Source organism: Telopea speciosissima, chromosome 10 (genome assembly GCF_018873765.1).
Source record: "Telopea speciosissima isolate NSW1024214 ecotype Mountain lineage chromosome 10, Tspe_v1, whole genome shotgun sequence".
Taxonomy (NCBI): domain Eukaryota; kingdom Viridiplantae; phylum Streptophyta; class Magnoliopsida; order Proteales; family Proteaceae; genus Telopea; species Telopea speciosissima.
Genome location: NC_057925.1, coordinates 8606630 through 8628453, shown reverse-complemented (window position 1 = coordinate 8628453; position 21824 = coordinate 8606630). Strand labels below are relative to the sequence as shown.

At 41.5% G+C, this 21824-nt stretch overlaps 3 protein-coding genes across 4 annotated transcripts in view; all 3 read right to left on the bottom strand.

Annotated features, from left to right (window-relative positions):
• Positions 1-2010: 2010 nt before the first annotated feature.
• LOC122642384 (putative adenylate cyclase regulatory protein) lies at positions 2011-3696 on the bottom strand. Of its 2 annotated transcripts, none has more exons than XM_043835835.1 (2): positions 2910-3695; positions 2011-2036 (listed from the first exon to the last, which is right to left on the bottom strand). In XM_043835835.1, the coding sequence occupies exons 1-2, from the start codon at positions 3642-3644 to the stop codon at positions 2016-2018; spliced, it is 756 nt and encodes a 251-aa protein (XP_043691770.1). In that variant the 5' UTR covers positions 3645-3695; the 3' UTR covers positions 2011-2015. The 2 variants fall into 2 exon arrangements, with proteins under 2 accessions (XP_043691770.1, XP_043691769.1); XM_043835834.1 differs by lacking the exon at positions 2011-2036 and adding an exon at positions 2564-2702 and having other exon boundaries at positions 2839-3696.
• LOC122643175 (putative adenylate cyclase regulatory protein) lies at positions 3668-6329 on the bottom strand. The gene is made up of 4 exons (XM_043836826.1): positions 6126-6329; positions 4398-6032; positions 3792-4292; positions 3668-3676 (listed from the first exon to the last, which is right to left on the bottom strand). The coding sequence occupies exons 1-4, from the start codon at positions 6327-6329 to the stop codon at positions 3668-3670; spliced, it is 2349 nt and encodes a 782-aa protein (XP_043692761.1).
• Positions 6295-21824, bottom strand: part of LOC122642383 (disease resistance protein L6-like) — a 93219-nt gene continuing 77689 nt past the window's right edge. Inside the window, exons 2-3 of the mRNA XM_043835833.1 lie at positions 12508-13609; positions 6295-6409 (exon numbers count right to left, since the gene is read on the bottom strand). Of these exons, the coding sequence (XP_043691768.1) occupies positions 6350-6409; positions 12508-13609 (1162 nt within the window). The 3' untranslated portion in view covers positions 6295-6349. The remainder of the gene's footprint in view (positions 6410-12507; positions 13610-21824) is intronic.

Sequence of the window (21824 nt, the reverse complement as noted above, 5' to 3'; positions counted from 1 at the left end):
AACACAGGAAATCATAAAGCCCTAAGATAGGATGGGATGTGTCTTGTACCTGTAACTAGAAGGCAAACTATTCAAGTCTTTTTCCTATTTATATATGCTTCCACGTCGAGGTGATGTAGATCACTCCTAACCTCGTCGGCTAATGCAAGAAAGTAAATGCGGTCTTCAATCCTACAAGTATCGGCATGGACTAGGTATACTTTTAAATATTTCTTTGCTCTGGTCTTAATTCTCTGGATTCAAGCCAATCTCCTTCTTAGTTGCCTACGGTAATGCATGTCGTTGGGGATTGTCAAGCCCAAACAACACGACCATTTCCTGTCATGGGAAAGATTTGGGTATTAGTCTACTAAGGGTACTTTAAACTTAGGGCAGGTACACTTAAGGTTGCATGCAGTCTGGCAATGAGTACGGGGAACATGGAATGGAATGATTCGAGGATGCATGCAAGCAATAATATTACTCAAAATTTAATCTAGCAACCAGATATACAAATGGAAAACTTTAAAGATAAAGTCAACTAATACCTTACCTGTACTCCCTATACTAGGCATTGAATTTGGTCTGACCATCGGTTTGGTATACTCTCAATGCGAGTAGTGTGGTACTGGAGGTAACCGAATCTTCTTTCAATAACATAGAAATCCTTAGCCATTAAGTCTCTATTATGGTGCAGCTGGCCCTGTAGATACTTAGGGTCATTTATCATAATTTCAAGTTTCTGGTTCAGCTCATGTATGTTGCTATCATCATAGTGATAATCCAAAATTGGCTTTAGGAAGTACTCCATTATGATTTCAGTTCCCAAGTTTGTGTGTCGGCACGTCGCTCCTGACAAGCATTTGGTTAGGTTCATATGTGGTTTTCCTCATTCTTACATATCTATGTGTAGATTCTCATTCACTTTTCACACACACACGTTCATACACATTTATGTATATACACATGCTAGTATTCATATTGCACACACACCTATATGTATATATATATAAAATATGTTATTTATTATATATTATTTTTGGAACATGGACTAATATGTCACCATGCTCAATCAAGTGTTTTGGGGTGTTCATGTCATTCCATTATGTAAGTTGGTTCAAGCCAAAACAAGGAAAATTTTAAATTTTGCTGTCCTGCCATTCTCTGGGCAATTGGGAATCACCCAGTGAATCGTCCAGAGAATCGGGGGCTGTTTATAACCTCAAGTTCTTATGCATGAGGGGGAGTGTTGAATTATGTACACCAGAATACCGTGGGGGTATTCTGGTCATTTTACAGTTGACTTTTATATGCTTTGTACTTCCTAGTTAAGTCGGCTATGCTAGGGGTATTTTGGTCATTAGGATGTAATCTTCTCTATTATAAATACAAGGCTTGTTTGATCATATTGATCACTCAAGCAATTACTCTCTAATTCAGATCTGTTAACAAAAAACCTCCAAGCAAAGGGGGCTCTGATGTTGTTATATACACAATACCCCTTTCTTACTGTTAGGATTAATTGATATCATCTTCAAGAGTAAATGAAAAAGTGAAAGAAAACGGATGTGAAACATTGCAATTAGGATAGCATGAAGAAAGATAGAATCTCAGAATAAGATTCAGAGAGTTACCTGGAGGGTCTAATGAAGCTCATCCTGAGGCACACAATTTTAGTCCAATGGTGAGGATTTTCTAGCACATCCAATGGTGAAGATGCCAATTAGGAAACAGAAACCAAACCAGCATTTTTCTACATACTCCATCTCGGCTAACATATTAGTACATAAATCTTGGCTAACATATTTAGTACTTAACCCCTCAATTTTTCAGGTTTGACAGATCTGGGGATTCACATCTCTGTCTTAGAAGAAGGCCCAAGACCTGCCGAATCCTCACAATCTAATACCTGCGGTTGGAACCTCAAGCTCCCTCATCACACCCCTTTCACCCTCTGTTCGGCTCTACATCTGACGCAAAAGTCTCTGTTTCCAGATCCCCTTTGCTCTTGTCTTCCCCTGTCCTTATTTCCATCCTCAAGAGCTCAACCTTCTTTGGTTGACAGAGACTAACAGGAGCCCTCCTCCCTAGAGTTGAGATTAGTTCTTCCCCATCTAACTCTAAGGTTGGAAACACTTCAAAACCACTTGGAGACAATGATTCCCACGGGACTCCTGTTCTTCCTGCCGATACTTGAACCCCAAATCGTTTGCCCAGGTCACACCCTGATCCTACCAACCCAGATGAGTGGGTGATCGAGAATCCCGAGTCAAACTTTCGAGTTTCTCAAACTGGTCTGTCCTTCAATTTGCCCCCAAAAACATCCAAGAACTATAAGGATTCCAATCTGTTTAGGCCTTGAATCTCCGTTAGCTTGACGCACATGTTAGTTTTTAGATGCTTCAAGTTTCTCAAGTTGAAGAGATCCAGTAATCTTTCCATAGATCTGCCATTATTCAAATCCAATTTCTCTAAGGATTCCAATCTATCGAGGCCTTGAATCTCCTTTAGACTGAAGCACTCAGCAGTGGATAGACGCTTCAAGTTTCCCAAGTTGGAGAGATCCAGTAATTCAAATCCAACGTCTCTAAGGATTCCATTCCATCAAGGCCTTCAATCCACATTAGATTGACACACCCGGCAGTAGAGAGATGCTTCAAGTTTCTCAAGTTGGAGAGATCTGGTAATCTTTCTATAGATCTGCAATTATTCAAATCCAATGTCTCTAAGGATTCCAATCTATGCAGGCCTTCAATCCACATTAGATTGATGCACCCGGCAGTGTATAGATGCTTCAAGTTTCTCAAGTTGGAGAGATCTGGTAATATTTCCACAGAACTGCAATTAATAATATCCAACGTCTCTAAGGATTCCAATCTATCGAGGCCTTGAATACCCATTAAATTGTCCCACCCGGCAGTGGATAGATGCTTCAAGTTTCTCAAGTTGGAGAGATCCGGTAATCTTTTCATAGATTTGCAATTATTCAAATCCAACGTCTCTAAGGATTCCAATCGTCGGAGACCTTGAATCTCCTTTAAATTGAAGCACCCGGCAGTGGATAGATGCTTCAAGTTTCTCAAGTTGGAGAGAGCCGGTAATCTTTCCATAGATATGCAATTAGTCAAATACAACATCTCTAAGGATTCCAATCCATCGAGGCCTTGAATCTTTTTTAGATTGAAGCACCCGGCAGTGGATAGATGCTTCAAGTTTCTCAAGTTGGAGAGAACAGGTAATCTTTCCATAGATATGCAATTATTCAAATACAACGTCTCTAAGGATTCCAATCCATCGAGGCCTTGAATCTCCTTTAGATTGAAGCACTCAGCAGTGGATAGAAGCTTCAAGTTTCTCAAGTTGGAGAGAGACGGTAATCTTTCCATAGATATCCAATCATTCAAATACAAGATCTCCAAGGATTCCAATCCATCGAGGCCTTGAATCTCCTTTAGATTGAAGCACCGGGCTATGGATAGATGCTTCAAGTTTCTCAAGTTAGAGAGATCTAGTAATCTTTCCATAGTCCTGCAATCATTCACATCCAACATCTCCAAGGATTCCAATTTATCAAGCCCTTGAATCTCCTTTAGATTGACGCACCCGACAGTGGATAGATTCTTCAAGTTTCTCAAGTTGGAGAGAGCCGGTAATCTTTTCATCATGCACCCACAAAAATTCAGGATCTCTAAGGATTCTAAATTGTTCAAGCCTTGAATTTTGGTTATCTTCCAGAAGTGTCCGACCTTTATTTCAGTCAACTTTTTCAAGTTCGACAGATCTAGTAAGCTTTCGATCAATGGACAATCAACCAGGCTCAGTTTTGACAAAGATCTCAAATTCTCTAGGCCCTCAATCCAATGTATCTTATTGCAGTCCAAGATTTCAAAGATACTTAGTTTTTCCAATGCAGACAGATTAGGTGTTGCAACCAATGATTGGCATGACTTTATTGTCAACAGCTCCAGGGAATCTAATTCTTCAAGGCCCTTAATCTCCCATATATTCAAGCACTCCATTTCTAATACCCTTAGTTTTTTCAAGTCAGATAGTTCCGGTATTTTTCTTAATAGTGTGCACCCCTTTATTGTCAACAGCTCCAAGGAGTCTAGTCCCTCAAGGCCCTCAATCTCGGACAACATTGAGTAGTCTTTGAGTCTTAATTCTTTCAGTTTTCTCAAGCCGGATATTTTCCCGATTTTCCTTAATGATTCACAGTTCTTCATCATCAACAGTTCCAGGGAATCCAATCCCACTAGACCCTCAATCTCGAGTAACTTGTTGTAGCCTTCCATTTCTAATATCCTTAGTTTTTTCAAGTCAGATAGTTCTGGTATTTTTCTTAATAGTGTGCATCCCTCTATTGTCAACAGCTCCAGGGAGTCCAGTCCCTCAAGGCCCTCAATCTCGGATAACATTGAGTGGCCCATGAGTCTTAATTCCTTCAGTTTTCTCAAGCCAGATATTTTTCCGATTTTTCTTAATGATCCACAGTTTTTCATCATCAACAGCTCTAGGGAATCCAATCCCACGAGGCCCTCAATCTCGAGTAAACTCTCGCAGCCTTCCATTTGTAATATCCTTAGTTTTTTCAAGTCAGATAGTTCTGGTATTTTTCTTAATAGTGTGCACCCCTCTATTGTCAACAGCTCCAGGGAGTCCAGTCCCTCAAGGCCCTCAATCTCGGATAACATTGAGTAGTCTGTGAGTCTTAATTCCTTCAGTTTTCTCAAGCTGATTATTTTTCCGATTTTCCTTAATGATTCACAGATCTTCATCATCAACAGCTCCAGGGAATCCAATCCCACGAGACCCTCAATCTCAAGTAACTTTTCACAGCCTTCCATTTCTAATATTCTTAGTTTTTTCAAGTCAGACAGTTCTGGTATTTTTCTTAGTAGTGTGCACCCCTTTATTGTCAACAGCTCCAGAGAGTCCAGTCCCTCCAAGCCCTCAATCTCGGATAACATTGAGTAGTCCGTGAGTCTTAATTCCTTCAGTTTTCTCAAGCCGGATATTTTTCCGATTTTCCTTAATGATTCACAATTTTTCATCACCAACAGCTCCAGGGAATCCAATCCCACGAGGCCCTCAATCTCGATTAACTTCTCGCAGCCTTCAATTTCTAATACCCTTAGTTTATTCAAGTCAGAGAGTTTTGGTATTTTTCTTAGTAGTATGCACCTCTTTATTGCCAACAGCTCCAGGGAATCCAGTCCCTTAAGGCCCTTAATCTCGGATAACATTGAGCAGTCCATCAGTCTTAATTGCTTCAGTTTTCTCAAGCTGGATATTTTTCCAATTTTTCTTAATGATCCATAGTTCTTCATCATAAACAGCTGTAGAGAGTCCAACCCTTCGAGGCCTTCAATCTCTACTAAGCTCTGACAATTATCAAGATTTAATTTCTTTAAATTTCTCAACCCTAACAAAGCTGGCACCGCCACCAGATTTTCACAATCATCAAGGCACAGCACCTCTAAATTTGTCAGGTTTGAAATCCTTGGCAATGATTTCAAAGTTTTGCATCTCAGAACACTAAGATATTTCAAACCAGAAGGAAGGTCTGGGAGCAATTTCAGACTGTAGCAGAACCTTAAATCAAGTGTTCGGAGTGAGGAAAGACCAGAAACTGTCGCTGGTAGGCTATGAAGATTGTTTCCACCTAGTTTCAAGATTTCCAAAGAGGATAACCACCCTAAAGCATCCGGAATTCCACCATCCTTGAGATAACAAAAACTGGCATCAAAAGTCTCTAGGTTTTTGAGAAAACCTATGGTATCAGGTAAATTGTCCAAACCTTCACATTGGTGTAAGTTGAGATTTTTAAGAGAAGTCAACCCCCAGATGCCATATGGGAGTTCCCTTAGTTTCGTGCATCCCCTCATATTCAATATCACTAGCTTCTCAAAATAACTGATGGACTCATCAATCTCAACCAAACTTCTACAGTTTTCAAGAATCAAGACCTCCAAGCGACAATTTGCTAGTTCAGGAGTTCGCATTAGGTATTGACACCCTGCCAGATTCAAAACTTTCAGATTTTTTGCCACCTGCATGCAAAAAGAGAGATTATTAGAGAGAATTTGTTTAAGAAGTTCATGATTGATTACATCAAACAAAAAGGAAAGAAATTTCTTTGAGACCTTGATGCAGTTCCAACCCCTCCAATTAATTGTAACAAGACTATATGACAAATCAAGAACAACGAGGTTCAGTGGATGAAATTTCGTTAGTGTAAATTCCAGAGGGCATCCTCTCCATCGAAACCATATCAATTCCGAAAAAGAAGTCACGAAGTCTGGAGCAAAGTGTGCATAATCAACTTGGAGTAACCTGAGTTTTGTCATTTTAGTAAATCCTTCACTCGTCAAACAGCGTTGACTTCTTGAACTACCTCCAAAGTCAACACACTGCCCTTCAACTTTATCTGTCCCCTAAAACAAACAACTTTAAATAAGTACGAGAAATTATCACAACCAGAACTTGCTAATGTTCACAGTGTTTTGTTGAATTATTTTGCTTTAACAATCACTTGTCAAAGATTGGATCAGGTGAGCCAACACTATAAAGGAACCCCTCCAATCTTATTTGTGAAATTTTAACCCAAAAAGAGCATGCTACATGGACCAATAGTGCATCCAAAGGTGTACAAAAGGGTAAAAATGCCACTGAATTTAATATTAGACAAGCCCTAAATATTTTTGGCATTTTCGTAGTTGTTACTTCAAACAATGTTTTGATTATATGCTTATATAGGTCCGATTCTGAAACTTCACCATTGAAATGAGTACAGAAAAAGCCTGTGCAGCAACAAGTTCACCAACCTCAATGATTTTTATATTTAGAAAAAGAAATGAATGTTCATATATCAAATCTATGAAACCTTAAACAATTAATAAATGCCTTCTAGGTATTAAGTCTTATCAAAATTTATATCTTAAAAGGAAGCGCTTTTAGTGGAAATATATGTGGTAGTGTGGACAGATTTAAAATTAGGGAAAGCTTGGATGATCTATTCATCCCAAGCACTCTTTATTTATAAGAGTAATAAAACAGTAAACATCTGTATGGTAGCAATGTGGGACTAAACCACATAATACAAAACTAATAAAATAACAAAGAAAAGAGGTCCAGAATACCCCCACGGTATTCTGGCCATATATCTAACACTCCCCTCAAGTTGGAGCATATATATCATGCATGCCCAACTTGACTAAGATAGGATGAAACAGCTTGCTACTCAGTCCCTTAGTGAACACATCAGCCAGTTGATCAAGAGACTTCACAAAAGGAACACAAATGAGGCCGGCCTCAAGCTTCTCCTTGATGAAATGTCGGTCAACCTCCACGTGCTTAGTACGATCATGCTGGACAGGGTTATGAGCAATGCTAATGGCTGCTTTATTGTCACAATAAAGCATCATGGGAAGATGGACAGCAACACCGATATCCTGTAATAATCCTCTAAGCCACGTGTTCACAAATTCCTTGGGCCATCGCACGAAACTCGGCTTCAAGATCGACCTGGCCACAACATTCGCTCTTGCTACGCCATGTGACAAGGTTCCCACCAACAAAGGAACAAGAATCTGAGATAGATTTCTGTCGGAGAACCAGCCCAATCGGCATCGATAGGCTTCAATCTTAAGGTGACTCGTGGGAGATAGAAGGATTCCCTTTCCGGAGCGGACTTCAAATACCTCAAAATACGACTGGATCGCATCCATATGAGAGGAATAGGGATCATGCATGAACTCGGCTCACCAAACTCACAAAGAATCGCAATGTCGGTCGTGTGTGAGAAAGGTAGATTAACTTGCCCACTAACCGATATAAACACCCTTGTCAACAGGCTCACCTTCTTTCTCCCTAAGTTTTGTAGTAGCTTCCATAGGAGTATCCAAGGATGACACCTAGCAGCCCTGCTTTCTACCAATAGATCAAGGACATATTTCCTTTGAGAAAGAAAGATGCCATTTGAAGAGCGAGCAACTTCTATCCCTAGAAAATATTTCGAGGACCAAGATCTTTGACCTCAAACTCACGGCCAAGGAGGAGCTTCAAATCCCGATAGCATCACCATCATTACCGTGACCACAATATCATCCACATAGACTATGAGAAGAGTTACCTTGTCACTAACTCGTCCGATAAACAAAGTGTGATCAGCATTACTCGCCTACAACCTGCTGAAATCATAGCCTTGTGAAATCGCCAAACCATGCCCTAGGTGATGCTTTCAGCCCATAAAGTGCACGCTTTAGTCTACGGACCTTGCCCTTGGTCCTGTCATCGAGAAGCCTGGTGGAATGTCCATATATACCTCCTCCTCAAGCTCCCCTGGAGGAAGGCATTCTTTACATCTAATCGTTGAAGATCCCACTCAAGATTTACAACACGGATAATAGCACCGGATAGTGTTGAGCTTCGCCATCGGGTGCAAGGTCTCTGATACATCAACTCCATAAGTTTGAGTGAACCCTTTGCAACTAGACGTGCCTTATATCGATCCACGAACCATCGGCCTTCTGTTTGACCACGAAGACCCATCTACATCCAATCGGTTTCTTTCCGGAGGAAGAGTCACAAGCTCCCATGTATTATTTTTATGTAGTGCTCTCATTTCTTCCAACATTGCTGCCTTCCACTTTCCATCTGAGATGCTTCCCCAAGTTTTAGGAATCAAATGTAAGAAAGAGAATATACAAAAGCACGAAAAGATGGAGAAAGAGAACTATAAGAAACAACACGAGATATGGGATGTAAAGTACAAGTCCTAGTACTTTCATGAGCAATAGGTAGGTCGAAGAAGAGGGATTACCAGGAGATGGAGGATCTGGATCTCGAGCCGCAATTGGATGGGTATTGGTGCTAAAGTGGATTGCAATCGCCCTCTCTGTTCGCCCCTGTGTAGGTGAGTATGTTGGAATTGTCAATTCTCTTCAAATTCACCAATAGTTCTTCTCGACGAGTCGCCCCGAATAGGAACATTAACAACACTATTTTCTATGGTCTCCCCTGTAAAGGATTCCCATTAGGTGAGGGAGGAACAGCGGAGGAGGTTGGACATCATCCAAAGGAGGTTGGGCATCGGGCAAAAGGAGGGTGGGCAGCGCCGTGGGTGCCGTCAAAGGAGGTCTGGACAGCAGCGGAGGAACCTCTGCGAGGAATCTCAAAGGGCACATCTTCACTAGAACTCTCCCTCAAGAGGTGGTGAAGAATAATAAGAAAGGGTCTCATGGAAAACAACATCCATACTCACCAAGGTACGACGGAAGGGGGATGGTAACACTTATAACCTTTTTGGGTTGAGAATAACCCAAGAAAATACAACGGAGCCCACGAGGCTCAAGCTCGGTCTCGAGATCTGGTATCCCTAGCATAACACACACACCCAAATACTTTGGGAGGGACAATAAAGGAGGAATGGCCCAAGAAATATTAGAGGGTGTACGGGAATTAAGAACCCGAGAAGGGAGCCTATTGATGAGATAGGCGGCTGAGAACCGCATCCCCCATATTGAGAAGGAACATTCCTCGCAAACATCAAAGCCCGGCCATTTCCAACAAATGGCGGTTTTTTCTTTCTCGCCACACCATTCTCGGGGGTATCAACACAACTAGTTAGGTGAATAATGCCACGATCAGCCAAATATTTTTGAAATTGTGATTCAAGAATTCGGTTCCATTATCACTTCTCAATATTTTGAGAGTAGTTTGAATCGAGTTTGAATCATCTTATGAAAATGCTGAAAACATGAGAAAACCTGATTTTTAGTATGCAAAAGATATACCCAAGTGTTCGAGAATGACAATCAATAAAAGAGACAAACCAATATGACCGAATAGAGGGCTTCATGACTAGGGCCCCAAACATCGAATGTACCAAATTAAAACAAGAAGAACTCCTTTTATTTGAAATAGGATAAGTTGACGTGTCCTGTCAGGCGTAACACAAGCCTCACAAAAAAGTCATCCTTAGTATGTAGGGTGACCAAACTAGGAAATAAATGAGCTAAAATTCCTAAAGGGGTGACCTAACCGAGAGTGCCACTCGTAAAGTTCGTAAGAGACCAAGGAGTTCGATGCGCATGAGAAGGCAATGGCGGTGGAGAGAAGCGACCGTCATCAAGGTACAAGCCACCATGCACTTTACCCAATCCAATCGCTCTTCCCGCAGTCCGCATCCTCGAAACACACAACGAGATGGAAAAAATGACTTTCAGCTTAAGATCACGAGTAATACTACTAATGGAAAGAAGGTTAGTAGTAAAATTAGGAATATGTAAAATGTAAGACAAGGGAAGAGAGGAAGTGCGATTGATGAGTCCTTTTCCAGTATATTGAAGAAAGGGACCCATGGCCACTTTTACCTTATCTTTCCTGCAAGTGGGAGAATATCTGTGAAGCAGACTAGAGGAACCTCCTGAGTCGTATGATGCGTGGCTCCAGGTCCATGATCCAAGGATGGGAAGCCCACGAGAAGCACAATGACCTACAAATGGAATACTCCTGACCGGGCAAAGTGTGAACACAGAAGGAGGCGAGGAATTGCGTGGCGATGTAGTAGTAGGCGGCGAGCCAGCAGAAGTCCTGAGCATACGTAGGAGGGCTTTGTGGATCATCACAGGATAGAATGTCGGTAGGGGGCTAGAAATTGTAATGTGATCTCGAGTCGATGGGCCTTGGTCTTTGTCTTTATCTTTGTCTTGGCAGCCCGTTTAGCTTCAAAATCAGCGGTTTCCCATGAAGTTTCAAGCCACTTCTCTTTGGTGTGATAGGGTTTGGTGACGGGTGCTCACAAACAACAGTCCATGTAGTAGAATCACCAAGAGAAGTAGTGCCACTAGGTGCGAGAAGGGTCGGGGCAGCACCTTGAGAGCTGATCTATCGCAATAGGCGGGTGCAACATGGCAGCCCTATGGTTCTCCTCGATGAAACCAATGCATAAGATTGTTCGAGCGTGTGGGAAAAGGCTTATGGCCCAACACTTGAACACGAATGGGATCATACTCACATTCAAGCCACCCAAAAATCATAGACTCTGATCTTGTCCACATGCTTCTTATAGGAAGCAATAGCAAGAATCGTAGACGGGTGGAAGTCGGAGAAGTGGTCTAATTGCTGCCAGCATCGCGTAGAGTAGCATAGTACTTAAACCGAAAGTTCACCTTGAGTGGTATGGAGGACCTTCCGCCTAAGTTCATATACCGGGCATCATTGCCGCTGCCGCCCGTAGGTTTCTCTGCAAGCAGCCCAAATCGCAAATGTGTTCTAGAAGAAGAAAGTTATGCTGCAAATCGTAGTCATTGAACCAATTAAGTAGGACATGAGAACACCATTATTAGCAAGCCACCGTCCCCGAAAGCAGGGGCCTGGGGCGAGGGTTGAACACTAGTGCCATTAATATGGCTGGTGAGACCACGGCCAGCAATGGCAAAAGAGGCAAACCTGGACCATAAAAGGTAATTCGAGCCATCAAGTTTAATAGGATTTGGTGTGAAGTCGCGTGGTAGTCGGGCCTTGTGGTGACCATCGGTAGGTGGCTGATCCGAGTAGTCAAGAATCGAGAGAGTCACCCATATCCGCCGAAAGAAGTCCAATAATGTCTTCATGGGAAGGCTGAACTAACTCCAAAAATCAGAGACAAAGAAGGTGAAGAGTCCTATATCGATAATGGCAGGGTTTTTTTGAGAAAACCTGAATTGCTGAAATCGATGAGGATAATAAGGAGTCCAAAATTCTGCAGAAAAATGGCTTCAATCGAGGTCAATTAACCCTCTATAGGAAGAAACAGCCGCGAAAAATCAGAACACTGGTGCAACAACTCCAAGATCGATAGGTGTCGTGGTTTTGCAAAAACCCCGTGATAGTAGGATCGATCTCAAGGAGGAGGTATTCAAATCAGATAAGAACTCGAACCAATAAAAAGAAATCCTTCTCGGTTTGTGGTCTTCAAAGGAAGGAGTTAATGCCTTGTAGTTGTTGTAGAAGCAAGCTCCAAAAAACTGAAGATCCAATATCGCAGCAGTGCTTGGCGAGTCCTTATCGAGCAGAATTATAGTGCATAAAAGAGGTAATGGGGGCAGCAATCGGATCGTATGATCACCTCATCAAGCTGCCCTATATGGGAATGGAGAACAAGGGAGAAGAAAGAGAGAACTAGAAGAGAAGAAGATCGAAAGAGAGAGGGAGAAGAAAACTGAAATTCGAAGGAGGGGTTTTGTCCCTAACTCGAATCGCTTCCGATACCATGTGGACAGATTTAAAATTAGGGAAAGCTTGGATGATCTATTCATCCCAAGCACTCTTTATTTATAAGAGTAATAAAACAGTAAACATCTGTATGGTAGCAATGTGGGACTAAATCACATAATACAAAACTAATAAAATAACAAAGAAAAGAGGTCCAGAATACCCCCACGGTATTCTGGCCATATATCTAACAGGTAGCTTATGCTTAAAAACATCAGTAGTGATTGGAAGAATAAAATAAAGTGTATTGAAAATTTATTGAGAACCTACCGTATGTTTATCCAATACATCCAAGGCTTCCTTGTGAGACCACAACCTACTACGCCCTCCTGCCACCTTAAGGTTTTCTTGGCGAATGATTTCCTTTCCAAGATCTCTAAGCAGATCATGCATCTTTAGTTCATTATTTTCACCAATCTTTATCAAAGACTTTTGGCAAAGAACCTCAACTCCTATTTCAGGGCGAAAGTTACACTGTTGCCATATGAAACATGCAATATTTTTATCCATTTCAATGAAAAAGCATGCAATATCAAGAAATATATCTTTCTCCGTATCCTTTAAGCCATCAAAACTTATTTTCAACTTTTCCAGAACTTTATCATGAAGAAAATCATCTTGCAACATCTTCAGTGTATCCTGCCATGCTAATTTTCTCATACCAAATAAAGATGAACCTATAACCTCAAGAGCCAAGGGAAGCCCTCCAGTATTCTGTACAATTTCTTTTGAGAGATCTAGATAGTCCTCCGGAGGTTGGTCCCTTCTGAAGGCATGCCTGGAAAATAGTTGAAGAGATTGATTTGCATCCATTTCATTGGGTTCGTAGATCTCATCCACTTCACGATTAGCTAATATATGCCCATTTCTTGTTGTGATTATAATCCTACTTCCCAAACCAAACCAATCGCGCTTCCTGATTAATGCATCTAATTGAAAATTTTCATCCACATCATCAACAATAATAAGAACTTTTTTCCTGCAAAGTCTTTCTCTGATCACATTAATTCCTTCATCTACATTAGTGATGTTGAGTCTTGCTCCTTTCAATATATTAGAGACAAGTTGATTTTGCAAATTGACTAGTCCCCAATAATGTTGAGAAGTTTCTCGAACATTTGCAAGAAAGCTACATCCTTCAAAGTGATGAGAGATTGTATTGTAGATAACCTTGACGATAGTTGTCTTACCAATCCCACCCAGACCCCGGACTCCCAGAATCTTTATATTATCAGATGTAATGTTTAATAAGCTCATCATTTTTTCAACATGAGATTGGATTCCAACTAGCTCATCAGAAACAATCTGGGAGTCTTTTCTCAATTTACTGGAAACTTCTGCAACAACTAACTTGACTAATGTCCCTTCATGCCTGTCCAATTCAAATCAAGAAGAAATAAGAAATTTCGAGAGCAAACAAAATCACAAATAACAAAAGAAAGGAACTACAACATTTTACACGGATGAGACCATAAATCAATAATTTGAACTAAATTAGATGGGAGAACTTTAATTACGTCTTTTTTTCCCTATCATTCTGAATAGATATAAGTGGGGTGCCAATATATAATCTCATATAGGTAAAAAGGGAGGGTGAAGACCAAGAACAATACTCATATTTTTATGGCCCTAAACCCAAGTGTTTTTTTTTATTTTTTAAACCCGAATATTACCTGCGACCCGGGCCAGTCCCTAGAATTTTATTAATAACCCAAAATGGTAAAAGAATACAAGGGGGGAACATTCCACCTTACCCCAACCCAAGGAGTAGAAAAAGCTCTCATAAAAACTCTCAAACAATTACCTTCCCAACCCCATACAGCCAGGAAAAAACCACAAGCACTATTTTCTAAGAACAGGCAGTCCAGCCTTGTCCTCCCTTTAAATATCTTGTAAAACTCCCGGTGGCAGACTGCCCTGGTGGAAAGTGAGAGAGGACCTTGTATCACAAGCAAGGTTAGCCAACCAATCAGCCGCCCTATTACTTTCTCTATAAGCAAAGGACACATTAGACCGGGTAGAAGAAATTAAAGCTAAGACCTCCAGAAACCAGTACCAACCCTTCCATAAGTTACATCTCCTGAGTTTAATCATTCTAACAGTAGATGCAAAGTCTGAGTTTACCACCAAATCAATAAATCCTAACTCCTGGCACAGAAACAAACCATCCCTTAAAGCCCTTAAATCTGCAATCGAGTTAGTGCAAGCACCATAAAAGTTAAAAAAAAGCTGCCAGGACAACAGCTTTCGAGTCCCTAATGATCCCTCCACTCCCCCCCAGCCAGGATTACCTCTACAAGCACCATCCACATTAAGCTTTAAAGAAGCGAAAGGTGGACACCAATACACTAGGAGAGGGGGTGTCAGCTTGGGGGTGGGCACCGATAGGCCGAAACACTGCAAAATTAACCCGTCTCTAGAGGACCCCAAGCGCCCAACCTTGGAGGGGAATGGAATGTCTTTCACCCAAACTTTAATGCACTCAACTATTGAGCCAGCAGAACGCAAGCTTTCCCTGTGTCTTCTATTGTTTCTTTCCTTCTGTAGCTCCCAGACGATCAGAGAAGGCAAGATCCCTGTGATATAGGCACTTAGGCTGTTGCAACTCGCCAATTCCTACCAAAGAGAAAACCCGACTTCTGGCATCCTGTGAAGGAAGAATAGCAATGTCCAAAATGCATAAAAAATAACCCCAAACCTTGAAGGCCGTGCCACCAAAAACCAGGCAATGATCTGTTGTCTCCCTCCTTGGATTCCCACAACAGTTGCATTTGGAGGCCAAGGGAATACCAACCAACACTAAAGATTCATCTGTGGGGATCTTTCCATTAAGGAGCTGCCAAGTAAAAAAAGCCACTTTCAAGGGCAGGGATTGATTCCAGATCCATTTAGCACAGGAAACATCAGGCGACACACACCGTACTTCATTCCAAGCCGATTTAGTTGTGAAACAACTATCACTAGAAGGGGTCCATACCAAAACATCATCTCTATCTACAAGAGAAAAATTACCAAGAGATATGCAACATCTTATCTCTGCTGAATCTGTGAAATCCACCTCTAATTTGAACTTTTTCGAACTTGTATGATTACAAGTTCTGGGTCTATGTCTATGCTTGCCTCTATGTTGTGGGCTGCATCAGTGGTGGATGCAGAGCAATCCATTGACACACCTATGGAGGATTCTGAGGAGCCAGTACAGCTAGCCATCCTTGAGTCTGAGAATCCCGCCGGGTCCCAGCATATCAGTTTCTTATGCCAAACATGCTGGATTGAGCATATGCGGAACCTCACCATATCCTAGGCCAGTATAAAGATAAAAATCCTATTCTATGTATATATATATTGTATTCTTGCTTAATTACTGTACTAGGGGCAGAATAGTAATTTTTACCTAGTGGGACCGACACCCCTTTGTAGATCTTGGCTGTTTAGATGTCAACATACCCGAACCCACTTCCATGACCTATAAAGGCCTAAGTTATTATTTTAAAACTTAAACTCAGTAATTAATTAACTTTAGAAATAGATTTGTAAATTACATTCTTTAAACTAATTCTAATTATAACATAACAAATAGCCTTTAGTAAGACTTGCTATATAAAGAATCCTTAGTTTAGGATTCATTTTACATCTAAACAAGAAACGATTTCAGCTTTGGGACCTTAGAAGAAACTAAGGGAAAAGAGAAGGAAGAAGAAGGAAAGCTAGGGTTGATCTTTTGGGACTTGGAGTTACACTTGGAGTTTGGGAATTTGGGGCTGCCATCATCAATTGAACTCTAATTTCAGGTAGGACATCTAAACCTTAAATCTGTTTTCCAAAATCCGTTTCTTCTCTGTTCTCTTATGGCTGAATTCTTGACTCATACCAACCCTAGTATGATAAACCCTAATTTGGGTTGTTAATAACCCTAAACCGTAACCTAATTAAACCAATCTACTGTTCTAGGACAGCACCCAATCTTAAACCTGATTTCTCAACTTCTTCTCTAATTAGTCTTGCTGAATTCTTCTTGGGATTAAAACCCAACTTAGCCTAGACCTAGGGGATTAGGTGGTTTTAGATAGAATCCCAAATTGGACATAGGAGCAGCTTGGTAGATCACCAAAGCCATGCTGAAATATCAACCCTTTCTTTTCTTATTTGGTTTCAGCCATGTTTCCAAATTACAAGAATTTCTACTTTATTTAATTTTAATTAGGAAACTTAATTTGATCTTACATGCAAATGGGTCAAAACCTTCCCTTTGTTGTACTCTATTAAAGCCCTAAACCTATTTTGGGAAAATAGCCCCATACATGAATGATCCATGAGTTTTGGATCTCAGAACAGCCACTGGTAGGCCAACCGCATTCAGACAACTGAGTCCTACGGTCAACCGGATTCAGACGGTTCTGAATCCAGTTCTACCCACAGACTTAGTTTTGGTTCTTGTGTACTTTGGGCTTTTACCCAGGGCTATGTTAGACCTAATAATTGTTGTATATTGGTTATATAGGCAATAATAACATCAAGTGATGGGGTAGTTTGTGTGTATTGGAGCTTCCATTGGCTAGGATAATTCTCCAATACAGGTAAGGGAATTCTGACTTTTCTTTGGAATGTTTCTTCTTGATTTACTATTTATGCTGGCTGTAATTGTCATGCATCATCATAATAGTATAATCATGTAGTTTTGTAGCTTTTGTTTTACATTAGATGAATGCATGTTATTAGGTGTCATTTCATATTGCATTTGCATACTTTTACTATGATCTATTGTGATGTATTGAGAAATGATGTTGGACTTCTAAATTACTATCTATTGCTGCCTCATATGACATCACGTTTAGAAATACATATAGTTAGGCTATCATAAACCCAAATGCTACGACCCTTGCCAACAGGGATAAGGTGTTGGATAACCCGTGGCAGGTCTGAAGGGTTAATACCAGAATGTCATTCACTATCCCAGGTCTGATAAGTACATACCGAAATGGGAATAACAGTAGGGTTATCACTGGGGGTTCGTCGGGGTCTGATGTGTACATTCTGGAACTGGAGGGTCCCCACCATAATAGAGTGGTATTCTTAGGAAGACTGATGAGTTCATTCCATGACTGAGAATGTTATACCCACTATAGTAGCATTTATACCTCATAAGACCTAGACATTGATGTTGATCATGCATCATGGACTATATGCTTGTGTTTGCATGTTTCCCTTGCTGGCCTCAATGGAGCTCACCCCTATGGTGCATCTTCTTTTTCAGATAGTGCTGTTGGTTCTAAGAAACCAGATGATGTGGTTATTTCGGCTTCGGACTTCCACACCGATGAGGACCGTACGGTGCAGAAGTTTGAAGTTCATGAAGCTTACTGCGGAAGCGATGCATGTGCGTTTACTTGATCTAGCCTGATGGAGCAGGCTAATCTTTTTGTGTTTATATACTTCTTTTGTGAAGTATAATTATGTAGATACTGTTGTACTTTTGTACTTGTGGTGCTTTTTGAGAACTATACATTATATCACAGGTTTCACTTAGTATAAATACTCAGTTATCACCTGATCTCTTTATTATTATTGTTATTATTACTGTTTATTCATTTCCGCTGCGATGATTTACTGTGTTTTATGAACTGTAACTAGGAGTACTGCACTAATTGATCCTGGGGGATTGATTGCCAATTGGCATTCGGTCACACCTTACCCTTACTAACCGGGCCGGGGTGTGACAGAATCAATGAGATTCAAAATGCCTTGCCTCCAAGTGTCGTCTTCCTTAAGCACATCCTTGCCACACAACGTCGTATCAACCTGAAGCCCTTTGTCAACATGGTCAAACAGAGGACCAGCCCCAGCCCAATTATCAACCCAAAAAGAAATATTGCCAGAGCCAATTAACCATCTTGACCTATCCAACAAGAACTCCTAATACTCCAGGGTATTTTTCCAAGACTTCGAACCATCCCCATGCGAACCAGCCAAGGCAATATGAATATTTTTTAAGAACTTTGCCTTGAAAAAGTCACTCCACAGCGAATGGTCATAAAGGATTCTCTAAAAGCCTTATAGCCTAAGAGAGAGGCCAACATCCTCCAGAAGCCTAACCCCCAACCCTTCCCCTTCTTCAAGTGGCTTGCAGACCTTCCGCCAACTCACCCAATGCCTGTGTTTTCCCCATCCCGAATTTCCCCAAAGAAAATCAGCAAAAATTCCATAAAACCTACGAATGACCGCCTTAGGCAGATCTAGTATGGCGAGAACATAGATGGGAATAGAAGAGAGAACATATTTTAAGAGCATAACACCCCCCGAAGATAAGAGCCTCCCTTTCCAACCTGCCACCTTGTTTCTTATCTTTTCAACGAGACCATCAAAGAAACAAATTTTGAGCCTTCCAGAATGGAGTGGGGCCCCCAAATAGATTATCAAGAGTGACTTCCTAGTAAAACCCAGTAACCGTCCCCACCATACGAGCTCTAGCCATCGAGACCTTGTCTCCCAACACAAAACAACTTTTTGCCTGTTGACCAATTGCCCCGAAAAACCTTCATATTTGTTGATAAAACCCATTATTTGCTTGAGGGAGCTCTTTAAACCCCTTGTGAAAATAATGGTGTCATCTGCAAATAAGCAATGAGAGATCCCAAGGCACCCTCTCGGAAGCCTGAAAAAGGATGCATGCCCCTTTACAAACAAGCTTTTAATGCCTCTGCTAAGAACCTCTTCCGCCAAAATAAAGAGAGCAGGAGATAAAGCATCCCCCTGCCTCACTCCCCTGGAAGACTTAAAAAACCCGAATGGTTGCCCCCCAAAACAATAGAAAACCAACGATTCTCCACAGTCTTCCTGATTAAGTTAATCTAGGCATTGGCAAAGCCAAATTTTGAGAGGACCAACCAAAGGAACATCCATTCTAAACGGTCATAAGCCTTTGCCATATTCAGTTTGAGAATCACATCCCCCCCCCCCCCCGAGCCTTCCTGTTTAAGTCCTGAGCAACCTCTTGGACAATCGAAATATTATCATGTATACACCTGCCCTGCACAAAAGCACCTTGCTCTTTCGCCACTAAGCAGGGGAGCAGCCCCGCCAACCTAGAGACAATGATTTTGGTAATAATTTTATATGAAAAATCGCAAAGGCTTGTAGGCCGAAAACCAGTCATTACCTCAAGGTTGTCCTTTTTTGGAATAAGCACCAGATTAGCAGAAGTGAAGCTTCTCGGAAGAACACCACCCTCAAAGAAATCCTTAATAGCAGCCCAGACAACATTGCACACAACCTCCCAGCAAGCTGTGAAAAAGTACCCAGAAAAACCATCTGGGCCCGGAGCACTGTCAATCGAGAGAGAGAAAACTGCCCCCTTCACCTCCTCCAAAGAGGGGAGCAACAGAAGAGAAGAATTCTCAGCTTCAGTCACCACCTTGGGAATCAAAGTAGCTCATCATCAACCAAACACCCCTGAGAGGCAAAAATTTCCAAGAAGTGACACACCGCCTCAGCCTGCACCCCATCATGGTCAAAAATCCACGAACCATCCCCTCCTTTTATTTTATGAATACCGCCCTGCCTTCTTCTGACATTAACCATGGAGTGAAAAAACTTCGTATTCCGATCCCCCTCCTTTAACCAAGTCACTCTGGATTTTTGCCCCCAGAAAATTTCCTCCTGCAGCAACACCCCCTGCAGAGTTTTCCTGGCCTCCTCTAGGGTCTCCAAGGACCCAACATTTGCACACTGGTCAAAGGTCGCCTCCGCCCTACTAACCGAATCCTCAACATCCCTAACCTTTTGGTGTATATTGCCAAAAGCCTCCTTGTTCCATTTACGGAGAGCACAGCGGAGCCATTTGAGTTTCATGAACAACACAAAGAGAGGCGAACCGAAAACATGCTTTTCCCATTGGCTCTTAACAAAGTCAAGAAAACTCGGGTGCAACGACTATATTTGCTGGAATTTAAAGGCCGAAAAAGATTAGTTACAAGCAACAGAAAAAGAGAGCCAAATAGGTGCATGATCAGAACAAGTTCTATCAACCCCATAAACCTGTGTATAACCCTTGGCAACCAAGCGGGTCTTCAAACGAGCCAAGGAGCCATCAGGGTTCACCTTAACCACAAATACACACCGACAACCAACACCCTTCTTGCCAGTAGGTAACGGTACCAAGTCCCAAGTATGATTGTCAACCAATGCAGCCAATTCCTCCTCCATAGCTGTCCTCCAGCCAGAGTGGGTTAATGCCTCTGAAACAAACTTAGGGGTAGGATAAAACTTAACAATAGAGAGACAAGCAGATAAGTTAGCAGATAAGCCTGTATAAGAAACAAAATGAGACAAAGGATGTTGTGTACAACTACGAACACCCTTACGAAGAGCAATGGGAACATCAAGATCAAAAGAAGGAATACTTAACTAAGGAGGAGGATCCGCAGGCAAAGTTGAAGTTGGACGATCAGTAGAGACCGAAGGTGCTGGATCATCACGAGGACGCCAAACAAATCTGAACCGAACAGGAGGACAGGCTGGCCGAACAGGAGGAGGTGGAGGCGGAGGCGGAGGCGGAGGCAGAGGCAGAGGCTGAGGTGGCGGAGACGGAACAACAGCCGGTTGAACCTAAGAAACAGTACATTGCACCACATATAAAGGAAGATTCTTATCCAACTCCGATGAAACAAAAGAGGTATCATCATAAGCAGTGGACTCAAAAAAGTTAACATCAACAGAGACAAAGTACTTTCGAAGAACTGGTGAATAACATCGATAACCTTTTAGAGAGCGTGAATAACCCAAGAAAATACATTTAATCGCCCGGGGATCTAATTTGGACAGACCTGGATGATGATCATGAATAAAGCAAACACACCCAAAAATCTTGGGTGGTAGAACAAAGAGAGGTTCAGTAGGAAATAAAAGAGAATGAGGAATTCCATCCTGTAAAACAGCAGAAAAGGCATACGATTTATAAGTAAACAAGCAGTCAACACAACATCAGCCCAAAAAAAATTTAGTACTTTCATCTCAAAAAGAATTAAACGGGTCACTTCCATTAAATGTCTATTCTTCACTTCAGCCACACCATTTTGCTGGGGTGTGTCTGAACAAGAAGACTGGTGCAGCATACCACTGTCAGCCATGAAAGAATTAAAGGGAGCAAAAAAATATTCCAGGGCATTATCATTGCGTAAAACACGAATATTCTTATTAAACTGAGTCTGAATTTCAGTCATAAAGGCACGAAAAATGGTAAACAACTTGGAACGACTTTTCATTAAATTAATCCAAGTGACCCTAGAATAGTCATCGACAAAAGTAACAAAATATTTAAATCCCATCTTAGAAGTAACAGGGCAAGGCCCCATACATCAGAATGCACTAAAGAAAAAGGGTACGCAGACCGTTTATTGACTCTAGGGGAATAGCTCACATGGTGGAGCTTTCCAAACTGACATGACTCACACACTAAACCAGAAAGGGATCTAAAACGAGGATCCAACTTTTGTAGACTCTGCAAAGACGGATGGCCCAGCCAACAATGAACCTGGTGTGAAGACAAAACACTGGAATAAGTAGCTGAAGGAGAATCTTCAAGATGATAC